Source organism: Centruroides vittatus, unplaced genomic scaffold, assembly GCF_030686945.1.
Source record: "Centruroides vittatus isolate TY-2023 unplaced genomic scaffold, ASM3068694v2 contig_927, whole genome shotgun sequence".
Classification (NCBI taxonomy): domain Eukaryota; kingdom Metazoa; phylum Arthropoda; class Arachnida; order Scorpiones; family Buthidae; genus Centruroides; species Centruroides vittatus.
Genome location: NW_027122613.1, coordinates 897,920 through 921,651, shown reverse-complemented (window position 1 = coordinate 921,651; position 23,732 = coordinate 897,920). Strand labels below are relative to the sequence as shown.

Genomic DNA, 23,732 nt, shown 5'->3' with positions numbered 1-23,732 from the left:
GTTATAATTAATAAATCTATATACAATCTATCTAATGATAAATGTTATAGATGTAAAACTGAGTGTTCGAAAATACATATTTTTGTTTATGTAAAGAAGCTCACGAACTTAGTTACAAATATAACTTCCAAGAATTAGAAAACATTAAAGATGAAAACTGTACGTATACTTTTTTCACAGAACAGACACTAAAACTATATAAAATTTGTATAATTACTTTCAAAGATTTATTGTTTTAGATTAAGGTATTCTAAGATTACAAAAATTTAATTGAAAATAATGGAGTTGATGGTTTTAGTTTATAATTAAATAAAAATTGTTAGCTAATTTATTTTTATTTAATTATAAACTAAAACCATAACTTAATCTAATTAATTTATATAATCAAGTATGGGTTAATTTGTTTTAAAAATTAAAAGTATTGTAATGATATGGCAATTATATAAAGACTGTATATCCCTGATATAATGGAATAATCCTAATACAATAAAGTTTCTTAATGATGATATTATAACAAAGATATTCTTTACTAATTAGAAACAAATTTTATTCTTATATTTATAAAACAAAGAAAAAAAGTGAAAAATTTGTGTAAGTGCAAATAAAAAACTGTAAAAACCAAGAAATTTTAATTTCATTTAATTATTGGGCCATTTCAGTTTTTACTACTTACATTGTAAATATTATGCCCATATTTATTAATTAGATGGCATAAGTATATCAATATTTTAAAAAATGTGATATTCCTGCTTTTTTCTTTAACCTTCATATGACAGTTGCCATTTAATAATGGCAACTGTCACATAATAAAAATGAGTTAATATTTAAGTGTATCACATTTATCAATGTGATATACCGAAACTGTTTCTATATTTTGAATTTATTTAGATATTTTATAAGATTATGTTAATAAAATTCAAACACCTTAAATTTATAATTCCAATACTTGGCCAATGGTCAAGATATAAAGATAGTTATTATTTTTAATTTTTAATTTAATTTAAAATGCTTCAGCATTACTCTGATCAGAGGAAATGAGAAAATCTTGAATTTTTAAACCATATCTAGAGCACAATGTTAGACTAAGAAAGCAATCTAAAATTTTCAAATTTACATTATGAATTTAATTCAAAAATTAGTGGACATCAATATTATATCAAGTTTTTTTTTATATGGAAAAGTTTCTTTACACATGTCTTTTTATAATCAAATTACATTCTCAAAACTTGGAAAATTAAAACAATGAAGTCAATAATATTTCTAAATATAGTATAAGCAGAATGATCATCATCAGATTATCAAGCAGTTAGTTTGGATATTTGACCATTTTTACTTTAATTATTAGTTTTAATTTATAAAAAGATATATCTTTATATACACCAGACTCTTATTATTTTGGTATTAATAAATTATTTTAGTTTATTTTATTAAAGTATTTTGTACATTCATTTACTCTGTAAACTAACTATGACAAAAATATGTTTAAAATGTTATATTTTAACAAGCTAATAATATAAAAAAAACATTTTTTAAAGTCAATTCCTACTTAGGTCAACAAAGAAAAATTTTATTTAAGTTACTTTTTATTAAATAATTACTAAGTTCGATTTTTTTCTCCTCGCGCCCTCTGTCGGTCAGAATGGGCATACTGCTGATGGGCACCAAATATTAATTCATTAATTAATTAATAAATTAATATTGGAAAAAACTGTATTAACATCAAGTGTCATCCACTACAAGTTTAAAAAAATGTATTTGAACTTGAGTGGATGAATAGAAAGTATTTTATTAATGATTGAAAATTTGAACAAGATAAATAAATAAATAAATATAGGGAGTGTGTGAACTTATAGTAGGAATTGAAAAAAATATATGTGCTTTTCTTAATAAAAAGACTTTTTAATTAAAGTATAAAAAAAATTTAATAAATTTATCTATTAATCAAAATGTACCTTGAGAGAAATCCAACTGTGAAATATTGAACTTTCATTTTTAGCATCTTTTCCAGGTATTAAAAGAGGATCATCATCAGAAAATATTGCACGATACTGTGTAACAATATCAAATAAATGAACTCGACTGGCTTCTATAGTTTTTGTAATATGGAGATAAGCTAAAATAAAAATATAAAAAAAATTGGTGAAAATTGAATAAAAAGAACACTAAAATGGTTATATGAATATTTATGATATTGATTTAAAAATATCAGCAAATTAATCATTAGGCTAATATGTACAATATGAGAAATCAGTATAGCAGGATTTATTACAGTTTGAATTTTGTTAAATTGTTAAAAATAATCTTTAAATATTGTTGTTTAATATTTATTTAGAAATACCTAATCACTTAAATTGTAAAGAAAAGAGATTTGGTGCACAGTATTCACAGATTTTCTAACTCATTATCTGATGATAATGCAGATAATGAGTTAGAAGAGAAACAGAAAGTACACATATCCTTACCCATTTCTAGTACCAATAGAAAATAAATACATAACTTAAAATTTTAGTCATATTTAAATCTTAACATGATTGAAAATATTCCAGATTTTTTTAAAAAAATGCAATACTTTCTTCATTCTTGTATTTGTAAAAAATAAAAGATTAATAACTAAACAAATGTTTAAATTAATATTAAATGTCTTTTTTCAATAAAAATTAATTATACTATTAGTAATTTTTGTGTTTTTGACTAATACACAATTTTAATGTACTGTGCTCAAATTCTATGGTAATGTGTTGTGGCTGTATGCCATATTAGTGTATATATTAATTTAGGTATAGTTTTAGTCCTCTCCTTTGTTCTTTGTATCTTCTTCCTTCTAGAACATTCCTTTCTAACTCTTTTCTCTTGGGTGGGATAACCGATTCTTGGAAGCACAGAGAACAATGAAAGAAAAAAGGCCCTGGGGCCAGTTATTTAAAGGAAGGACATTCTTTGGCCAAGACCTCGAGGTGGACAGATGTTGAATGTGGAGCACCAAATACTCCAGTCGTTGTGAATGGCAACGACTGGAGTATTTGAATGTCTGAGAAGAAGGTAGGATTTTATCATGGATAAAAGGTGTAGCAACTAGGTGCAAGGAAAAACATAGTGAAGACAACAATGATTGACTTTCCAGAAAAAGTTCAACATGGTATCCCACCCAAAATTGTGAAGTCCAGCAAAACCCTGGGTATTTCACTCCTTACTGTATTCTATTTTCCTAGATTCTCTATTCCCTATCATCTTATTTCTTTCCATAGTTTTAAGTAAGCACATAAGCATTTGTCATAGTTTTCAGTCACCATTTATATTTGTTGCAAATGGTGCATTTTGTCATTGTCTGCTGAAATATTGTTTGACACCATAATATAGTAAATTACTGCAGAGTTGGAATCCAAAAGAACCTGTTCATGTAAGCGAAATAAAATACTTTGTTTGACCATACTGTCAGTTATTGTACGTCTTTCCATTGTTGATCTACATACCTTACACACAAACATCACAGTGTACACACACATATTTTGAGGAGATCTTCATCCAGCAGTGGTTTGACAATGATTGATCATAATGATGATATATATATGTGTATATTTTTAGGATCAAAGATTGAAAATGCTCAATGAGTAAAAAAACAACCAGAATATATTGTGGCTTTACAGAAACAGCTACAAGAAATTTCTTGTCCTGGCTGCTTATAAAGAGCCATGATGTGGTTCTGGAATTTTAAAAAATGCCATAATGCAAAAATTTCTGTTGGGACTGTTTAAAGATACAACCAAGCATTCCAGATATTATCAATATGAGACATTTTTATCAGATATGCTAAAAATGTCTATCTTAACCTCATTGAGGAAGAAGATCAAAGCCAACTCAGAATCAACTCAACTCAGTCATCTGTCAATTTTAATCTGACATTACATTAGTGAATATATCTGAACTTAATTAATTAACTGGACAACAAAAGAAAATCTACTTGAATGGTTGTTCTATGTACACAATAAGTTTACAACTGCTAACAACAACTTCATTGATGTACAGAATATGCCCTCAAGTTCACTATCTCTTCAATCAGCCTCAAATATAACATCTAAAAGTAAGCAAGACTTTGTAAGCTTCAATTATGACAAGTACTGCATCAATAAAAAGTACAAATGTTGTCTGAAAGATATCAACTGTAACTTTAAGTATCATTCTACTAGTTCCTACAAAAATAATTGAGCTTGGCCATTGTTCTTAATTGTTATACATATTTAATTTTATATCCTGATCTTTTTATTTGCTACTACAGAATAAACAGGAAATGACCATGATGTATTGCAATATGTTGATAATACTGGAATGCTTTGTGGTCATTTTCTTTAACAGTCTTAATGCAAATTAGCATTATAGTGTTTTTTAAAATGTTAGAATGAGTTGTAGCTTTTTATAGGCAGCCAAGATATGTAATTTCTTGTGGCTGATTCTGCAAAGTCACAATGAATTCTGATTCTTTTTTTGCTCATTGAGTGCATTTGATCTTTGAGCCTAACATATATATGCTATACAGGGTGGTCCAAATAAACTGTTACAGCTCAATATCCTGTTATTCAATTAACGATTAAAAACAACTTTTGTCACTGTTCAAGTTAGGAAAGGCACTATTAAATCATGTAAATAACTTCAATGAGACCCCCTATGGGGTGGGGTGGAGTCAACTCTAAAATTTTAAACAGAATGCTGTCAAAATGTTAACATATCTAGATTCTATGCTAAAAAAACAATTTTTAATCTTTTTTTCTTCAATCACATTTTTTTAAAGAAAAACAGTTATGTAAAGTAGAAGTAACAGTTAACAAATTATGAGCAATAACCCTAAATAACCGGATGAGATATCTTTACACAAACACTAGAAAATCCAGCAAAAATGTAATGTTTATTAAGATAAACAAACTTTTTCAACAATTTTAAATTGCCATAGTCAGGTTAAAAAAAATTCAAAAAACAGAAATTAGAACTAGAATCTTTAAAAAAAAAAAAACATGTCTGATTTCTATTGAATAGAGCATTTATGTAGTGACTGACATCATCTAACTTGGTAATGATTATCAAACTCTATATGAAGATCAAAAATGAACTTCATATGGAGATCTCCAGGCTTGAAAGAAGACAGTAAAAAATGAATAAATTCTATATATATTGCTAGTAATCTTCAAAATAGTTTTCTTCTGTATCAACACACTTCTACCAGTATTTCATGAGGTTGTTGAAGTAATTTTAGAAAATACTTTTTAATCTGCTTTGACACTGTGCTTGAATGCATTAAATATTAGCATGGCAAGTCTTTTAATACCTATTTAATACTTAGGGGAAAAAAAGCAAAAGTGACAAGTCTGGAGAATGTGGCATACCATTTGTGACTAGATAAATAATAATATTTACATCATCTACTGGTGCAAGTCTGAACTTGTTGAAGTGTGCACGTTTACAAGAGAATGAGTCAGTTTCACTCTCATCAGAATGGAATGACTAGCTAACTAATATTATACCCAATCTTCCTTACACACCGGTGATTCAATCAAAAAATACACTTATGTAAAACCAGATAACCGGAGTGATTAGTATTCGGGTCGCAAACGTTTTCGTAGCCTCTTCTAGGCTCTTCTTCAGGCTTAGTAGTAATAAATTCGAATATATTCCTTTTTGAAAGAAACGAGCTACGAAAACGTTTGCGACCCGAATACTAATCACTCCGGTTATCTGGTTTTACGTAAGTGTATTTTTTAATATTATACCTTTAATAAATTAAGTTTCAGAACTTTCTAGGTATAAGTTGTATATGGAATTATAATTTTTCTAACAATTCTAAAAATTAAAATTAAATTGTTTAAATAGAATATATTGGTTAGAACCAGGGCTGTGAAGTCGGAGACGGGAAAAATGTGTCGACTTCAACTCTGATCCAGCATTTTAAATTTAATTTCGTTTTTTTTTATTTAAATGAAAGAAAATTTATTTTATATTTAATAATTTTTTAAAATGTTTTTGTATTTTGTTTTAATTCATTTATTTTAAATACAAAATGCAACAATTTAATTTATTAAATATGTATCAATAGTTTTCTTTGTAGTATTTGTGTTTAGTAGTTAAATTATTTTGACCCAATTGAATTTGAATATTTTTTGATTCATTCCTTTATTATCCCTACTCTAAATAAGTACTCTATTTTTCTGAATGTGCCAGACTAATTGATCAGAGTGTATATTTTTCTTTTCTGAACAAGGGGCTGCTGAAGTATCTAAATCGCACACTTTTTAGTTGGACTAACTTTTCTGGAAAGGTGAAATTGAATTGCTAAAGCTAGATAGTAAAAAATGAATTCTGATTTCCTAGAATAAAGATATGTAGATGTAGAATTTTATCGCTCCCTCTTTTTCCTCTTATTAAAAATTAATTTTTTTATACAATTAAATATTAATGTAAGTTAAATATTAAAAATACTAACTATAAAAGTATTTGAGTAAATGCCTGGGGCTCCTTTTAGAATTCAGAGTAGGGTAACCCTTTATGAGCACCTCTGCCTCCCATAAAATGACTTGGTATTTAATTTTGCTAGAGTCGGAGTCAAGTGTTTTTTACCGACTCCGCAACTCCAACAACCGTTAGAACAGGATTTCATGACAGACAAATACATAGATGATGAAAGAGAACAATAAATCAAAGTGACTATTAATACTAAAACAAATAAATTCATACCTTAGAATAAACTTTAAATTAATTCATTAAACTTTCTGATATCAAAATTTATTATTAATTTTCAAAATAATACAAAACCCATTAAAATTAAACTAATTACTAAAAAAATAAATTCAAGCGATATGTTGATTTATAAATAATTTTAAGTTCTTGTTATGAAATATCTAATATAAAATGCTATTTTTCTTTCTATTGTTAAAAATGATGTTTGCAAAACTATTTTCTTTGTAAATAATAAAAGACTAAATTATTCCATTTTAAAGATTAAAAAGCATTATATCAAAATAGATGAAAAAATAATTCTTAATAAATAATATATACTTACGATCAGTTTTAGGTAAAGAGTGTAAAACATTTTGAAACCAAGAATCTCTTGTCTGCAAATAAATTTAGCATATAAATATGTTTAAACATTAAAATTCTAAAAATTTCTGAAATATTTAATGAAATGTTATTGTAAATTATAAAATAGCTTAGTAGTTTTCTGACTAATATTGGATAACAATATAAAGCATATTTACAAGTCCAATAATTAGTTATTGCTTTATTCAATTATATTCCATATATTCTGATTTCCACGAAATTAGCCACAAAATAAAGTACCTGGATAAAGTATTTATTGTACTTCTAGCCCTATCTTGCACAGCTGTCATACCGTATACACTACACAAAAGTCTAGAAATATTAGGCTTTAATAACAGCATGCACAATAAATTACATAAAGCAGCCATACTAGATATGTCACATAACTAAGAAATTCTTACATACTGATATACAGAATGATCATAAATTATTGAGTGAATTTCAATGATGAATAGTAAATGAACCAAAGAATTTATCCAACTGTATTATATCAAATTGTACAGCAGATCAAATTTGTGACGGATGAAAAGACGAAGGTGTTCAATCAAAACTTTTTCGAATTTTTTTCTCTACCATTTTTATCACAAGATCAGTTGGAAACCCATAAAAACTTCTTTCCCACGAACTTGCTTCCTCGTTGAGGATGACCCATCCTCGGAACGTATGCCACCAGGAACTTTTAGAAGAAATTCACGTATTGGACGCCCGACCCTCATGGAAAAAACCCGAGTGGAAAAATAAAACGAACGAACGATGACGAACCCATCAGTCGTCGTTTAGTTATCGGGACAATAATCCGGACTCTTCCCGCCATCTTCCGAACCAAGACCCTTGTGGATTTATACAAAGACCATAGTACGGATTGTCTGGTGACTGTTCCTTCAAATCGTGATTCTCCGTGGATCGTATCATCGCAAGGATACCCGACGCCAGCTCCAAGACTCTCTAAGGTATTTATCAACTCGCGAATCGTTTGTAAACTCTCTCTCTCCGCGTATCTAGAAATACATCCGTATTAGCGATGCGTTATTGTACTTTTGTTATACTCCCTTATTAAAATTAGCCTTGTTACTTAGCCGGTGTCTTGAGTGACTCACTTCCTCGGTTCTCCTACCTCCACCTCTACTGCGAACGAACCCACTCATGGCGCGACCGCTCGCGCGGCGAAAAACTTTGCGTCGTGATTTCCGAGTCTTGACCGACTCGGTGGTGTCCCATCCTGACGAGGGGTCAAAGAGATCCCGACCCTCCGGTCACAAATTGTTTGACATATGACCAAAATTTTTTTTATTAATTTATTTTATTATTATTATTACATTGGGTTATACTTGATTAACATTGATTGCTGTGTACTATATCAAACCAGAGTCAAGGCACAGCAACCAAACAAATAAAAAATTAAACAATTGTGTCAGTGTGTGTGTCTGTATTCAGGAATTTCCTAACAATATGACACGTATTCAATATAGTGGCCTTCTGTAGTGTGAATGTATGTGTTTCTATTCAATTGTAATGTGCCCAGACTTTTGTGTAGTGTGTGTGGTATGACACCTGTAGAGGAGAGAACGACAGGTACAATAAGCACCCTATCCATCCTCCACAGATGCCTTATTTCCTGGGCGAGTTCTGTGTACTTGCTAATTTTTTCAGTGCATGCGTTTTGTATATTGTGAGTGTTTGGAATGGATATGTCTATAATGTATGTGATTTTATTGTGTTTGTCAATGAGTGTGATGTCTGGTCTGTTGTGGTAAATTGTTTTATCTGTGATTATGGCTCTGTCATAGTACATTTTGTGCGTGTTGTTTTCCAATACTGTCTGTGGAATGTATTTGTAGTATGGTTCGTGGATGTCTATTAATTTGTGTTTCTTTGCAAGCTCTTGGTGTATTATATTTGCTACTTGATTATGTCTGTGTAAATAATCTGCCTGTGCCAAGAGCTTGCAGCTGGAAGTGATGTGTTGTATAGTTTCTGGTATGATATGACATTTTCTGCATGTGTCATTTGTGAGTGTTGTATCTTTGAGTATGTGTTTTCTGTAGTTTTTAGTATTTATGACCTGATCCTGTATGGCAATCATGAATCCTTCCGTCTCCCCAAAGAGGCATCCCTGAGCTAACCAGCTGTTTGACGCAGTTTTGTCAACAAAATCCTGGGCCAGAGTCATAAGGATGCCTGCCACGGAGTGCCTTTTGAGCCCACGATTGCTTAATGGTGTTGGTGTCTATGCTTTTGTATATGTTGTGAGTGTAAATTTAATGGTGTGTTATTCGAGTCTGCTAGAGTTACTGCTTTATGTAACTGTGATGTTTCTTGTTTTCTGTGGAAAAACTCTCACAGTGACTGTATATTTGTTTGTAGTGAAGGTTAACTATGTCAATCAGACCACATCTACCATCTTTACGTCGAAGGGTTAATCTTTCTATGGCGGATTTAGGATGATGTTGTTTATGCTTAGTAAGTGTTGTTCTTGTTTTTGTTTGGAGTTGCTCAAGATCTGTGTGAGTCCAATGTATAACTCCAAAAGAATATGTGAGTACTGGGATGATATATGTGTTTATTGCTTTAACTGTGTGATTTGTATTGTGAGTTGATGAAGTTGTTTTTGTGTGGATGCATAAAGTTTTATGTCATCCATGATACATGAGATGTGACAGTGTAAAGTGTGTTGCTTTTTAATGTCTGATATTGTAACCATATTGCGTGTTGTTTAACATGTTGGATAATGGGTTCAGGGCTAAGCAGAACCAGAGAGGACTCAAGGAATCTCCTTGAAAAATTCCTCGCCTAATAAATATTTGGTTTGTTTGTATGGAAGTGTTACTAACCCCTGAGATGTAGTGTTGTTCTCCAGTGCTGCATAGTGTTTCTGGAAGAATGGAATGAGTGATGGATGTATTTTGTACATGTGTAGAATATGTAGCAGCCAACTGTGTGGAACACTGTCGAATGCTTTTCTGTAATCTATATATGCCATGTGTATGTTTCTGTGTTGTTTGTGTGCTTGCCGTAGAATGACTGAATCTATGAGTAACTGTTCTTTGCATCCCCTGTGATTTCTACGGCAACCTTTTTGTTGTTCTGTACGAATGTTGTGTTCTTCAACATGTTTGTATATTTTGTTTGCAATGCAGGATGTCAATAATTTGTAGAGTGTTGGAAGACATGTAATTGGTCTGTATTGTGTGGGGTCTGTGGTATTGTTGTTTTTAGGTTTCATGTAGGTGATGCTCTGAGTAAGAAATTTTGGCATGTCTTGTGGATTGATGATGATGTGTGTTAGGTGTTTAGCTAGTTCCTGGTGCAGTGATGTAAACTTTTTGTACCAGAAATTGTGAATGTTGTCTACACCAGGTGTCTTCCAGTTGTGTGTTCTGTTAACAGAGTATTGGAATGCATGTATGTTTATTTCAGCACAGGGCATAGTTGGTATGTTGTGCAAGTTTCTGTTCTCCTCCTCGATCCAGCCTGCATCAGCATTGTGCGTGACAGCACTGGACCAAAGAGAAGACCAATATGTTGTGAGTTCTTCTTCTGTTGGTGTGCCACTGTGCTGTGTATCAGTGTTTGCTTTGTTATTAATTTGTCTGTAAAAGAGTTTTTCATTGTTTGTAAATAATTTATTTTGTTGTTTTCGTAGTGAACATGTTTTGTATCGTTTGAGTCTACGTGCTTTGGCTGCAAGTTTTTGTTTTAGTGTATCAATGTATTCTGTAATGCGTGTGTTGTGATGTTCATGTTTTGTGTGTGTTTTTATTTTCTTGAAAATGTTTTTGAGCTGTTTCCTTAATTTGGATGTTATGTTGTTTTTAGTGTATTGTGTCAGCCTGCCTAATTGCTGTCTAATGTCATTTATTTGTGTTTCTATTCTTCTCTGCCAGGCAGGCTTGTGATAGAATTGTGTTTTCTGTGTATTTGTCTGCGATTGTACTTTCAGTCCATGGTGTGTCACTACTGTGACTGCCCCAGCATAAACTAATGTATGAATGTCTGCGAGTGTAGAAATTGAATGAATGTAGTGTGGTAGTAAGTGAGTGTTTACATAATTTAGTGTTTTTCCTACTTCCTTTGACGTGTTGATTTTTGGTATTCGTGGTCTTTGTGTGGGATCTGTACCTGTATATTTAGTGAGTGTTTCCTGAAATATAAGTGAGAGCGTATTAACTAAATCTATGTCTATGTTATCAGTGATGGATGAGGAAGTGTCTGTAGTATCAATAGTGGTAGTTGTTGTGTGTGTGCTGTAATCAGTGCTTGTTGCTGGATTATCCTGACAGGTTACGTGATCTTCATTAATGTTAAATGTTTCTGTCTGTTGATGTATTTGATCAGCAACCTGTTGTTTGATAAGTTCAAGTGTTGTTTGTGGGATAAGGTTGTTGTGTATAATTGTTCTTTTTTGATCAACAACCCTTTGTTCGGTGACAGTGAGGTGAGGATATTGTTGTGTGAATCTATGGTGTAGTTGTTGTCTGTATGCTGTCATGTTTGTTTCAAGTTTTGTGATGGTGTATTAAGTACGGATGATAAACTCGTTCATTTCTATTGTCCATTTCATCCGTTGGCGTGGTTTTCCAGCCTTTGTGGTCTGTGGATGCATTGCCACAGAAACACCAAGGCTGGGTTGGTTCCTCACATCTGTTGAGGGCATTGCAGTAGCCATGCTTGGGCCGGTGCTGCTTTCGCCACCGGTAACCAAGGGAGACTGTGGCCTATTTTTCGAACGTGAGCCTCTGCCTAACCCACGAACGCGGACCTTGTTAACCCGGGCGACGTCCGAGCCGGTATCACACTTAGATCTGGTTACTACCATGATAAATATCTCCACAGAATGTGGGTGTGGTCACTCTTAGCTTCATTTTTCCCCATAGACCTTACTGGCATGGGTGTCCCTACCAGGAGCTTGTGCTCCAGCCTGCATTGCCCTATGGATCAGTAAAATTACTGGGCTCTCCCACCACGACCAGGTGGTGACCACGGGAGAGCTGTTATTATTATTATTATTATGTTGGGTTAAGTGAGAGATACTCGGTTAACACCGGTGGCTGTGTACTATGCCGGACCAAAGTCAAGGCATAGTAACCAAAACAGAAATTAAAGAAGTGTATCAGTGTGTGTGTCTGTATTCAGGAATTTTCTCACAATATGACATGTATTCAATATAGTGGCCTTCTGTAGTGTGATGTATGTGTTTCTATTCAATTCTAATGTGCCCAGGCTTTTGTGTAGTGTGTGTGGTATGACACCTGTAGAGGAGAGAACAACAGGTACAATAAGCACCCTATCCATCCTCCACAGATGCCTTATTTCCTGGGCGAGTTCTGTGTACTTGCTAATTTTTTCAGTGCATGCGTTTTGTATATTGTGAGTGTTTGGAATGGATATGTCTATAATGTATGTGATTTTATTGTGTTTGTCAATGAGTGTGATGTCTGGTCTGTTGTGGTAAATTGTTTTATCTGTGATTATGGCTCTGTCGTAGTACATTTTGTGCGTGTTGTTTTCCAATACTGTCTGTGGAATGTATTTGTAGTATGGTTCGTGGATGTCTACTAATTTGTGTTTCTTTGCAAGCTCTTGGTGTATTATATTTGCTACTTGTTATGTCTGTGTAAATAATCTGTCTGTGCCAAGAGCTTGCAACCAGAGGTGATGTGTTGTATAGTTTCTGGCATGATGTGACATTTTCTGCATGTGTCATTTGTGAGTGTTGTATCTTTGAGTATGTGTTTTCTGTAGTTTTTAGTATTTATGACCTGATCCTGTATGGCAATCATGAATCCTTCCGTCTCCCCAAAGAGGCATCCCCGAGCTAACCAGCTGTTTGACGCAGTTTTGTCAACAAAATCCTGGGCCAGATCGTAAGGATGCCTGCCATGGAGTGCCTTTCGAGCCCACGATTGCTTAATGGTGTCTATGCTTTTTATATGTTGTGTTGTGTCCATATGATGTGAGTGTAAGTTTAATGGTGTGTTATTTGAGTCTGCTAGAGTTACTGCTTTATGTAATTGTGATGTTTCTTGTTTTTTGTAGAAAAACTCTCGCAGTGACTGTATTTGTTTGTAGTGAAGGTTAACTATGTCAATCAGGCCACGTCCGCCATCTTTACGTGGAAGGGTTAATCTTTCTGTGGCAGATTTAGGATGATGTTGTTTATGCTTAGTAAGTGTAGTTCTTGTTTTCCTTTGGAGTTGCTCGAGATCTGTGTGAGTCCAATGTATAACTCCAAAAGAATATGTGAGTACTGGGATGACATATGTGTTTATTGCTTTAACTGTGTGTTTTGCATTTAACTGTGTTCTGAGAATAGCATTTAACCTACTTTGGTATTCTTTAATCAATCTTTGCTTTATTTGTGCATGTTCTGTTAGTTTGGCCTGTTGGAATCCTAAATACTTGTAGAGCTCACCCTCTTCCATGGATTCAATAATGTCTCCATTTCCAAGTGCAAAATCTTCTTTCTTCAGGATTCCTTTTTCTATGTGAAGTGTTTTGCATTTATCTAGGCCAAATTCCATTTGTATGTCCTTGGTGTATGAATGTGTGATTTGTAGGAGTTGATGAAGTTGTTTTTGTGTGGATGCATAAAGTTTTATGTCATCCATGTACATGAGATGTGACAGTGTAAACTGTGTTGTTTTTTCGTGTCTGATATTGTAACCATATTGCGTGTTGTTTAACATGTTGGATAATGGATTCAGGGCTAGGCAGAACCAGAGAGGACTCAAGGAATCTCCTTGAAAAATTCCTCGCCTAATAAAAATTTGGTTTGTTTGTATGGAAGTGTTATGAACCCTGAGATGTAGTGTTGTTCTCCAGTGCTGCATAGTGTTTTGAAAGAATGCAATGAGTGATGGATGTATTTTGTACATGTGTAGGATATGTAGCAGCCAACTGTGTGGAACACTGTCGAATGCTTTTCTGTAGTCTATATATGCCATGTGTATGTTTCTGTGTTGTCTGTGTGCTTGCCGTAGAATGACTGAATCTATGAGTAACTGTTCTTTGCATCCCCTGTGGTTTCTACGGCAACCTTTTTGTTGTTCTGTTAGAATGTCGTGTTCTTCAACATGTTTGTATATTTTGTTTGCAATACAGGATGTCAATAATTTGTAGAGTGTTGGAAGACATGTAATTGGTCTGTATTGTGTGGGGTCTGTGGTATTGTTGTTTTTAGGTTTCATGTAGGTGATGCCCTGAGTAAGAAAATTTGGCATGTCTTGTGGATTGATGATGATGTGTGTTAGATGTTTAGCTAGTTCCTGGTGCAGTGATGTGAACTTTTTGTACCAGAAATTGTGAATGTTGTCTACACCAGGTGTCTTCCAGTTGTGTGTTCTGTTAACAGTGTATTGGAAATCATGTATGTTTATTTCAACACAGGGCATAGTTGGTATGTTGTGCAAGTTTCTGTTCTCCTCCTCGATCCAGCCTGCATCAGCATTGTGCGTGACAGCACTGGACCAAAGAGAAGACCAATATGTTGTGAGTTCTTCTTCTGTTGGTGTGCCACTGTGCTGTGTATCAGTGTTTGCTTTGTTATTAATTTGTCTGTAAAAGAGTTTTTCATTGTTTGTAAATAATTTATTTTGTTGTTTTCGTAGTGTACATGTTTTGTATCGTTTGAGTCTACGTGCTTTGGCAGCAAGTTTTTGTTTTAGTGTATCAATGTATTCTGTAATGCGTGTGTTGTGATGTTCATGTTTTGTGTGTGTTTTTATTTTCTTGAAAATGTTTTTGAGCTGTTTCCTTAATTTGGGTGTTATGTTGTTTTTAGTGTATTGTGTCAGCCTGCCTAATTGCTGTCTAATGTCATTTATTTGTGTTTCTATTCTTCTCTGCCAGGCAGGTTTGTGATAGAATTGTGTTTTCTGTGTATTTGTCTGTGATTGTACTTTCAGTCCATGTTGTGTCACTACTGTGACTGCCCCAGCATAAACTAATGTATGAATGTCTGCGAGTGTAGAAATTGAATGAATGTAGTGTGGTATTAAGTGAGTGTTTACATAATTTAGTGTTTTTCCTACTTTCTTTGACGTGTTGATTTTTGGTATTCGTGGTCGTTGTGTGGGATCTGTACCTGTATATTTAGTGAGTGTTTCCTGAAATATAAGTGAGAGCGTATTAACTAAATCCAAGTCTATGTTATCAGTGATGGATGAGGAAGTGTCTGTAGTATCATTAGTGGTAATTGTTGTATGTGTGTTATTATCAATGCTTGTTGCTGGATTATCCTGACAGGTTACATGATCTTCATTAATGTTAGATGTTTCTGTCTGTTGATGTATTTGATCAGCAACCTGTTGTTTGATAAGTTCAAGTGTTGTTTGTGGAATAAGGTTGTTGTGTATAATTGTTCTTTTTTGATCAACAACCCTTTGTTCGGTGACAGTGAGATGAGGATACTGTTGTGTGAATCTATGGTGTAGTTGTTGTCTGTATGCTGTCATGTTTGTTTCGAGTTTTGTGATGGTGTAATAAGTACGGATGATAAACTCGTTCATTTCTACTGTCCATTTCATCCGTTGGCGTGGTTTTCCAGCCTTTGTGGTCTGTGGATGCATTGCCACAGAAACACCAAGGCTGGGTTGGTTCCTCACATCTGTTGAGGGCATTGCAGTAGCCATGCTTGGGCCGGTGCTGCTTTCGCCACCGGTAACCAAGGGAGACTGTGACCTATTTTTCGAACGTGAGCCTCTGCCTAACCCACGAACGCGGACCTTGTTAACCCGGGCGACGTCCGAGCCGGTATCACACTTTGATCTAGTTATTACCATGATGAATATCTCCACAGAATGTGGGTGTGGTCACTCTTAGCTTCATTTCTCCCCATAGACCTTACTGGCATGGGTGTCCCTACCAGGAGCTTATGCTCCAGCCTGCATTGCCCTATGGATCAGTAAAAATTACTGGGCTCTCCCACCACGACCAGGTGGTGACCACGGGAGAGTTTATTATTATTATTATTATTATTATTATTACAATATCCAGTTGATATTTAGTTTCCTGTGTTTTAACAATTATTAAACTAATACATATAATTCAAAAATAAAGAAGGAAAACTATATTTTAGTATTATAAAAATTGATAATTATGCACCTGAAGAAATTTAATTCTTAATTCTCTCTCTGAAAATACATCCATTCTTCTCAAATATCCAATAACTTTTAAGCAAGTGGGAAGTTGTATATTTGACCTTAGTTGTTGTAAAAGCTGAGTTAACATAAGTTGCATTGAATCCTGAATATCTTTAACAATACTCTATAAAAAAAAATAAATATTCAACAACAAATCTCAAAATAAATAAAATTATTTGGATGATTTAAAGCTTTTTAATTTAAAAAGAGTTATTCAACAAATTAGCAATTAATATAAAATAATAATAAAACAATAACAGAAATGAAATATGGATGTTCAATACTATGTATGGATATACACATCTTGTGTATTATCAATATATAATGATAAAACAGCTATAAAATATGCATAATATGCAATATAATAAAATTTGTAATAAAGCTTATCATCAGGTTTTCTTTATAACAACATTTAAGTCAGGCAACATCTTGTTAGAATATCCTCGATCCAACATCAAATTTGATTTTGCAATAGAACAAAACATTCTTGAATTAGGATTTAAATTTTAAGTTCTTAAACAAGTCTTTTTTCAAAGATGGATCACTTTTTAACACTTACCATGCTAGAAACGTAATATTACATTTTACGCATTCCTTCACAAAATGAGAAACATCCTGTAATTTCTAGCTTCAAAACGTATAACAATACGTTTTCAGCAATGAAAATACAATTTCTTTGTGTATTTTAGTGTGTCTGTTAATAAATAATGGGCACTACTTATTCAGAAATTTTAAATATCAGCGATTTTGTCCAATTACGATTATCGTCTGATTCTGAGTTTTGTTGCCATATTTTGCAAGCGAATATCGAGTTGTTTTATTTTTTATATATAAATTAAGTTTAGATATGGAGCATTAACATACTAACTAATAATTGTTCAAATTCATTAATAAAAAATCAACAAATATAGTGCCGATTATATTGATTTACCTGACAAAATGTCGTGATTATGATTTAGGCCTCACTGAGATCGAAAAAATACAAATAAGCCACGTAACTTTGTTATTATTTTGAACCTGTATAGTTTATATGATATTACACAATTTATATACTTTTTAGACATTATCAATACAAAAGTTGAATTCCTAAATTTCTGATAGTGTTAATGCCATCTTATTTACATTTTCCAAACCCACTCAATTACCAAAAACAGCTATGATCAGAAAAAAGTCTACTAATATTATTGATAAGTACATCATTATTTTGAATAAATTCATCGATGTACTATATATTTCATACATAAAAATACAAATTTTAAAGCTATATTGCAGTAATAATACACAAACACCTAATTACTTGCTGAGCTTGCTGATTTCTTTATTTTCTAACGTTTTCAACCTAATTTTTATAGGTCATCTTCAGGAAAAATTTATTACATTTCCAAATTCGAATATAAAGCTTTCGAATGCTCGCGACACTTAAAACTTTTCGAATCTTTACAAATTTTAACGGTTTAAATAATAACGGATTAAACATTAAACCAACTACAAACACATTAAAATCATTACTAATCAACAAACAAAATAAATAAATAAATAAATAAATATTGTATCAAAAGTAGATTAAACTAGTTAATGCTGCCATGTCCTTTCTACGGGTTTTTTAATCCCATTTCTTTTTCTATTATGTATTTCCATGCCGTTGGAAGATTATTTGCGTCTTTTGCATTTAAACATTTGTTTTCCACCTTACTCTTATATATTTCTACTTTTTCCATCCCTAACGCAATCGTAGGTGAATGGACTGCCTTTACTATTCTCGCTTCATCCCATTTTACGTTCGCTCCTTCCTCTTGTCCCATGATCGCCAAAATGGTGTTATTGTGCCCTTTTTTTACATCATATTTGTGTTCTTTTATACGTGTTGCCAAATTACGTCTAGTTACTCCAATATATTCTTTTGTTACCGCTAATTGCTCGTTCTCAAATGGAATCTTATAAACCCCCGCCTTATCCTGCATTCTCATTGCGTCCTTATCATTTCTAAGTAATCTGTATATGCTTGGTGCTCTTTTATAAATCATTTTTGTGCCTTTATATCTACATAACTCTTCTATCACTCCTTCCATTTTTCTGTCGTACGTGAACTTGCTGATCCGATCCTCTCTATTAAATCCTCTGTGTCTATGCTGTTTGTAACTCTTAATTAACCCTCCTATTACGTTCTCTTTATAACCCAACTGTTTTGCCACTTTTTTAATTCTGTCAATCTCCTTAATTTGATCTCGTACATCTGTGCAATATACGTACGCCCTTTTAATAAGCGCTTTAAACGCTGCCATCTTATATTTGAACGGATCATTAGACCACGCCGGTATATATAGGGGCGCAAGCGTTGGTTTTAAATATACTGAAGTTTGTATATCTCCCCTTCTAAATTTTATATTTATGTCCAGAAAATGGAGCTGCGTACAGCTTTTTTGTTCCATTTTTAGCTGTAACCCATGCGGATTGTCATTCATAGCAATTAAAAAATCTCCAATCTTTCGTTCATCTTTCCAAATTATCAATACGTCATCCACATATCTCTTGTACATTACAATGTACTCCTCAAATGATCTTAGGATATCTTTTTCTAGTTGACGTACTACTAACTCGCATAGGAGTCCCGACATGGGACTTCCCATCGGGACACCTTTCTTTTGCTTGTATGTCACCCCATCAAATCCAAAAAATGATTGATAGCACATCAAATCCGCAAGTCCTTTTGCAAATTCAAATAGCACATCAAATCCGCTGCGGATTTGTTGTGCTATCAATCATTTTTTGGATTTTTTGGATTTAGTTGGTTTAATGTTTAATCCGTTATTATTTAAACCGTTAAAATTTGTAAAGATTCGAAAAGTTTTAAGTGTCGCGAGCATTCGAAAGCTTTATATTCGAATTTGGAAATGTAATAAATTTTTCCTGAAGATGACCTATAAAAATTAGGTTGAAAACGTTAGAAAATAAAGAAATCAGCAAGCTCAGCAAGTAATTAGGTGTTTGTGTATTATTATTGGTAAATCTGCTGAGGAAGTAAGGATTGTTATTCTATATTGCAGTTTTCAATTTTTTTCATTCTATCTTTATCTTTAAAACATGTCCAGATAACATTATAGAATAATGCATAAAAATAAAGCCCACACACATCAAAATTAAGTATTGTACAGATAAATGTTTCTAATATCAGAAACTGTTTTTACATTTTACCTAGCTTTAGTCAATCGTTTTTTATCTTCAGTAGAAAATACTGTAAAATTGCTTAAATCGGTCAGCACACAGGTAAGGAACTAGGTCAACTGGACCAGCATGGTAAGTGTTAAAGTTCTTTAGCGATAAATAACATAGGTTAAAATAATAGATTTTTAAAATAATATAAAAACAAGGTAAAATTTAGTAATTAGACTCTTTATAAATATATTGGATTTAATGTAAGTCTTCACACATTAAAAAGTTTTAAACTGGGTGGAAGTCTTCACCACCTTTAAACACCCACTATATAGCCCTGATTTAGTGCTGAGCAACTTCCACCTCCTTCCTGAACGGAAAAAGTGGCTAGGAGGGCAGGGGTTTGAAACTAATGATGATCTTCAAAAAAACGTCAGGCCCCATCTAGAGTCACTGGAGACAACATTCTATGACAAGGGGATGAAAAAGCTTGTCCATAGATAGACAAATGCCTCAATCTTCACAGTGATTATGTTGAAAAGTAACCATGTTTGTACCTAACTTTTGGTAATAAATTCATTTTGTTATTTACACTTGTCTTTTTTTTTATGGAACATAGGAGCTTGAAAAAAAAACAGCCTACATATTATAGTATAAACTGCAGCTAATTTGTTTATCTATTCAAATAATATATAAAATCAAAAATAATACAATAATTCTATGCTAAAAGTATTAATAGCATATAAATTATCTTAATATCATATATACTTACAGCTATCAAAGGAATTGAGGAATGTTTTTTCTCAAAACGTCTCACATAGGTGGCAAGTTCTAATGCTTCTTCATAATAACCATTACGAACACAAGTATCCATTAATTGGGGCATTTCTAACACTTCTAATAACTGAGGATGTTTTGAAAGTGTTAAAGATATTTGATGCCATCTATTTATGGAAAAATAATTTATGTATCAATGCATTTAAATTAAACTTTATAGAAATTAATATTAATACAAGATGACAACCTAAGCATCTACTTTTAGACCAAATTTCTTTATCTTTATAATTAATAGTTAGCCAAAATATAGCCTGAAGTAGTAATTTGATTATACACATGAAAATAAATGTGTGAATATGATCTATATAAATTATTAATATGAATGCAATATATGTATATCTATATATATAATCGAGACGAGTTGATAATAATAATAATAATAATCAGTGCAGAGCCCAAATGGTTAGGAGTTGAAAGTTGAAATTTGGTACACAGTTAGGGTACGTCACGAGAACACACACTAAGAAGGGATTTTTCGAAATTCCTCCCCACGGGGAGAGGGACAGGATTAAGGCTTAACACTTCCATCAACAATGGAAGTGTCAAGTAACAATGGAAGTGTTAAGTAACAATGGAAATGCCAACAATGGAAATGCCAACAATGGAAGTGTTACGTAACAATGGAATTGTTAAGAGAAAGTGACATGCAAGACGCAGATGCAGTTTTTTCGTTTTTGCGGGAAATCAAACATATTTTTAGACCCATCTAAAAATTCTGTAATTAGTCTGGAAACGGGGGACCAAATTCTTGCATTCTGTGAAAACAGGTAAGGTTGACTGTAACGTAATAATCTTAATTTTCGCTAAAACGGTTAGGAGTTGAAAGTTGAAATTTGGTACACAGTTAGGGTACCAAATTTAAGTACCAAAGTGTTAAATAACAATGATAGTGTTAAGTAATAATGGATGTGTCAAGAATGGAAGTGTTAAGTAACAATGGAGAACAAGAGAAAGCGACGGGTAAGATTTACGGGCTCTGGAAAAAAAAGAATAAAGAAAAAGAGTAATATGTTAGAACACATTCGATTTTCATATTTAAACAGATTAGTTCGGCTTTTCTCGACCTTTCTTCTTTAGAACATTCGATGAAAATCGAATGATATAATCAGAACATGTCGTGAAAATCGAACAATATTAGAACATTCGATTTTCAAATTCAACCTTTCTTTAGAAATACTTAGTTTGTTGATGAAATTACTCTTTTTCTTTTATGACTATAACGTAATAATCTCAATCTTCGCTATCGTTACTTTTGTCCGAGCAACACCGGGCCTACCTGCTAGTATAAAATATTAAATAAGTTATTGTGATTCTAAAATTATTTAAGATAAACCAAAAATTTTGGCAAATAAAAATAACTTTACTAATAATAATATTACAGGGTGGTTATAATTAAAGTTGCACTACACAGACCTGTCTGGAGCCTGCCTGTTCTCGCGAACTTATTTTGATGAAACTTGGTATGCATTAATTTGCTCGATTTATGCTCGATTTGCATTAATCACATGTTCCAAACCCCTTACATTGCTGTAAGACGTTTTGAACATGTGATGAAAATGGATTGCATTGTGAGGCATTTTGAACATGTGATTAATGAAAATGGATTGCACATTGAATAAATGTTGTGAATAAAAATCTTTTGTGTGTTTCCATTTTGTTTTCTTGTTCTTCATGTGCCATTTTTTCATCTAGTGGTAAAAATTTGAACAAATTTTTTTTTTTGCATTTTCCTTTTCCCCATGATCCACATAACATATATACCAAGTTTCATCAAAATACGTTCACAAGAACAGGCTCTAGACAGGTCTGAGTAGGGCAACTTTAATTATAACCACCCTGTATTAAACTTTTAAAACTGTTAAAAAATTTTACTTTGTAAAAAATAAACTAAAGTTAGTCTTGTCATAGTTTTGTCAAAAAATAAATTTACCTTTAGAATCTTAATGATTTATTTAAAGAATAATACAGTCAAATCACTCTATAGTGATATTTAGCAGAACAAGTAAAAATATTGTAGAGAGATGTATTATTTTAGTGAGGGTTTTTCAAAAAAGATAAAAAAGTTCCCTTCCTCATTTAATGCTGTTTGACTACAAACAGGTATTTTTACAAAGTTAGACAAATGTTAGAAGAGAAAAATGTATGGTATTATAAATTTCCTCTCAAACATTTAAATGATTTTATTGCACATTATTTCTACAATAGTAGTACAATATGTTAAACATCAAAATCCATAATAAGTCAGAACCTAAAACCTCTTAGGCAAAAATGAGCCAAGAAAAAATAAAACTAAAAGAAGTAAAATTAAACCAATTCAAAAATATTATTTCTTAAGAACGCTTTTTGTAATTTGCAACAATAAGACATCCCTGTGCACTTTCTAAGAGATCTAATAAAAATGATAATTAATTTTAACCACTAAACAAAAAATTTAGGTGCTAAAATACTAAAAACATGCCAAATCTGGCAACTTGCTCTTGTCTGTACTGATGTCTACTGACTACAGGCAACATTCATGGCAGAATCACTGTATTTGTATTAAGAGAGTACTATGTTTTGAATCCAAAAATGAGTTATAAATTAAAATTAAATTTTAATTATCATTGTAGAGAAAGGTGAATACATGTATTTTATGAGTACAGTAAAATCAAATGTTTTGGGAAAAGCTTTATATTAAGCTAATACGAATTTCTTAGGGAACTATATTTCTTATTATTACACTGATTATGATTTATCATTATATTGATCATTTCTGTACTAAGATTTTATTGTATAAGTATTTGAACTATTGAAAGCATAAGCTGTGTAAGTTAGTTTTTCCAAAAACCTACATTGCTCTGAGTTTCAATTCCTCACAGCATTGTTTACTTATTCATTGTAAAGAAATAGGAATATTTACATTATTTACCCACAGGTAAAAGCACTTAACAATAAGTCTACAGTAATTTTTAAATTGGTACTTAACTTCAGGTCTAAATATCTTAATACAGATGAAAAGTGACTTAAATCACTTTCACTTTCAATGGTTCATTTTTCTTCTAGTTTTTAACTGGACTTATGAAGAATATTTCTCCTCAAGAAAAATTAGATATATATATATATTATGTGTTAATTAGTGTCTTTCTTATCCAAAAATAAATCTTAATTCTAAATTTTGGTTCAGCAGATATCAATATCAAACATTCTAAGACATATCTTAGAATCTTAGAAATCTGACTAGACACTACTGACTGCAATAGAGTAAGTGCAATCTCTCTTTATTCCTGTCTCACATTACTCAAAAAAAGTTTTATAAATCTTGCCAATTTCAATTTGGTTTATTTTTTGATTACATCATTAAGTCTTTTTATATAATCCATAATCGTTTTAGAATATAACAGAATTTATTATTAAATGAGCAATTATTTATTGTGACATCATCACATTGCCAGGCTGCAATGTTTCATCACAATGTTTTCAATTTTTTTTTCGTAGTGTTGTGTTTCTGACATCATACTTTTCCTGTTAGCGATAGAGTCATGCTCC

General features: G+C 32.2%; 1 protein-coding gene across 2 annotated transcripts in view; it reads right to left on the bottom strand.

Moving 5' to 3' along the window:
• Positions 1-23,732, bottom strand: part of Cog8 (conserved oligomeric Golgi complex subunit 8) — a 116,167-nt gene that overhangs the window by 67,061 nt on the left and 25,374 nt on the right. For both annotated transcript variants that reach the window (XM_067281889.1, XM_067281888.1), the window contains exons 5-8: positions 20,143-20,314; positions 16,183-16,344; positions 7,043-7,094; positions 1,953-2,113 (exon numbers count right to left, since the gene is read on the bottom strand). In XM_067281889.1, the coding sequence (XP_067137990.1) occupies positions 1,953-2,113; positions 7,043-7,094; positions 16,183-16,344; positions 20,143-20,314 (547 nt within the window). The remainder of the gene's footprint in view (positions 1-1,952; positions 2,114-7,042; positions 7,095-16,182; positions 16,345-20,142; positions 20,315-23,732) is intronic.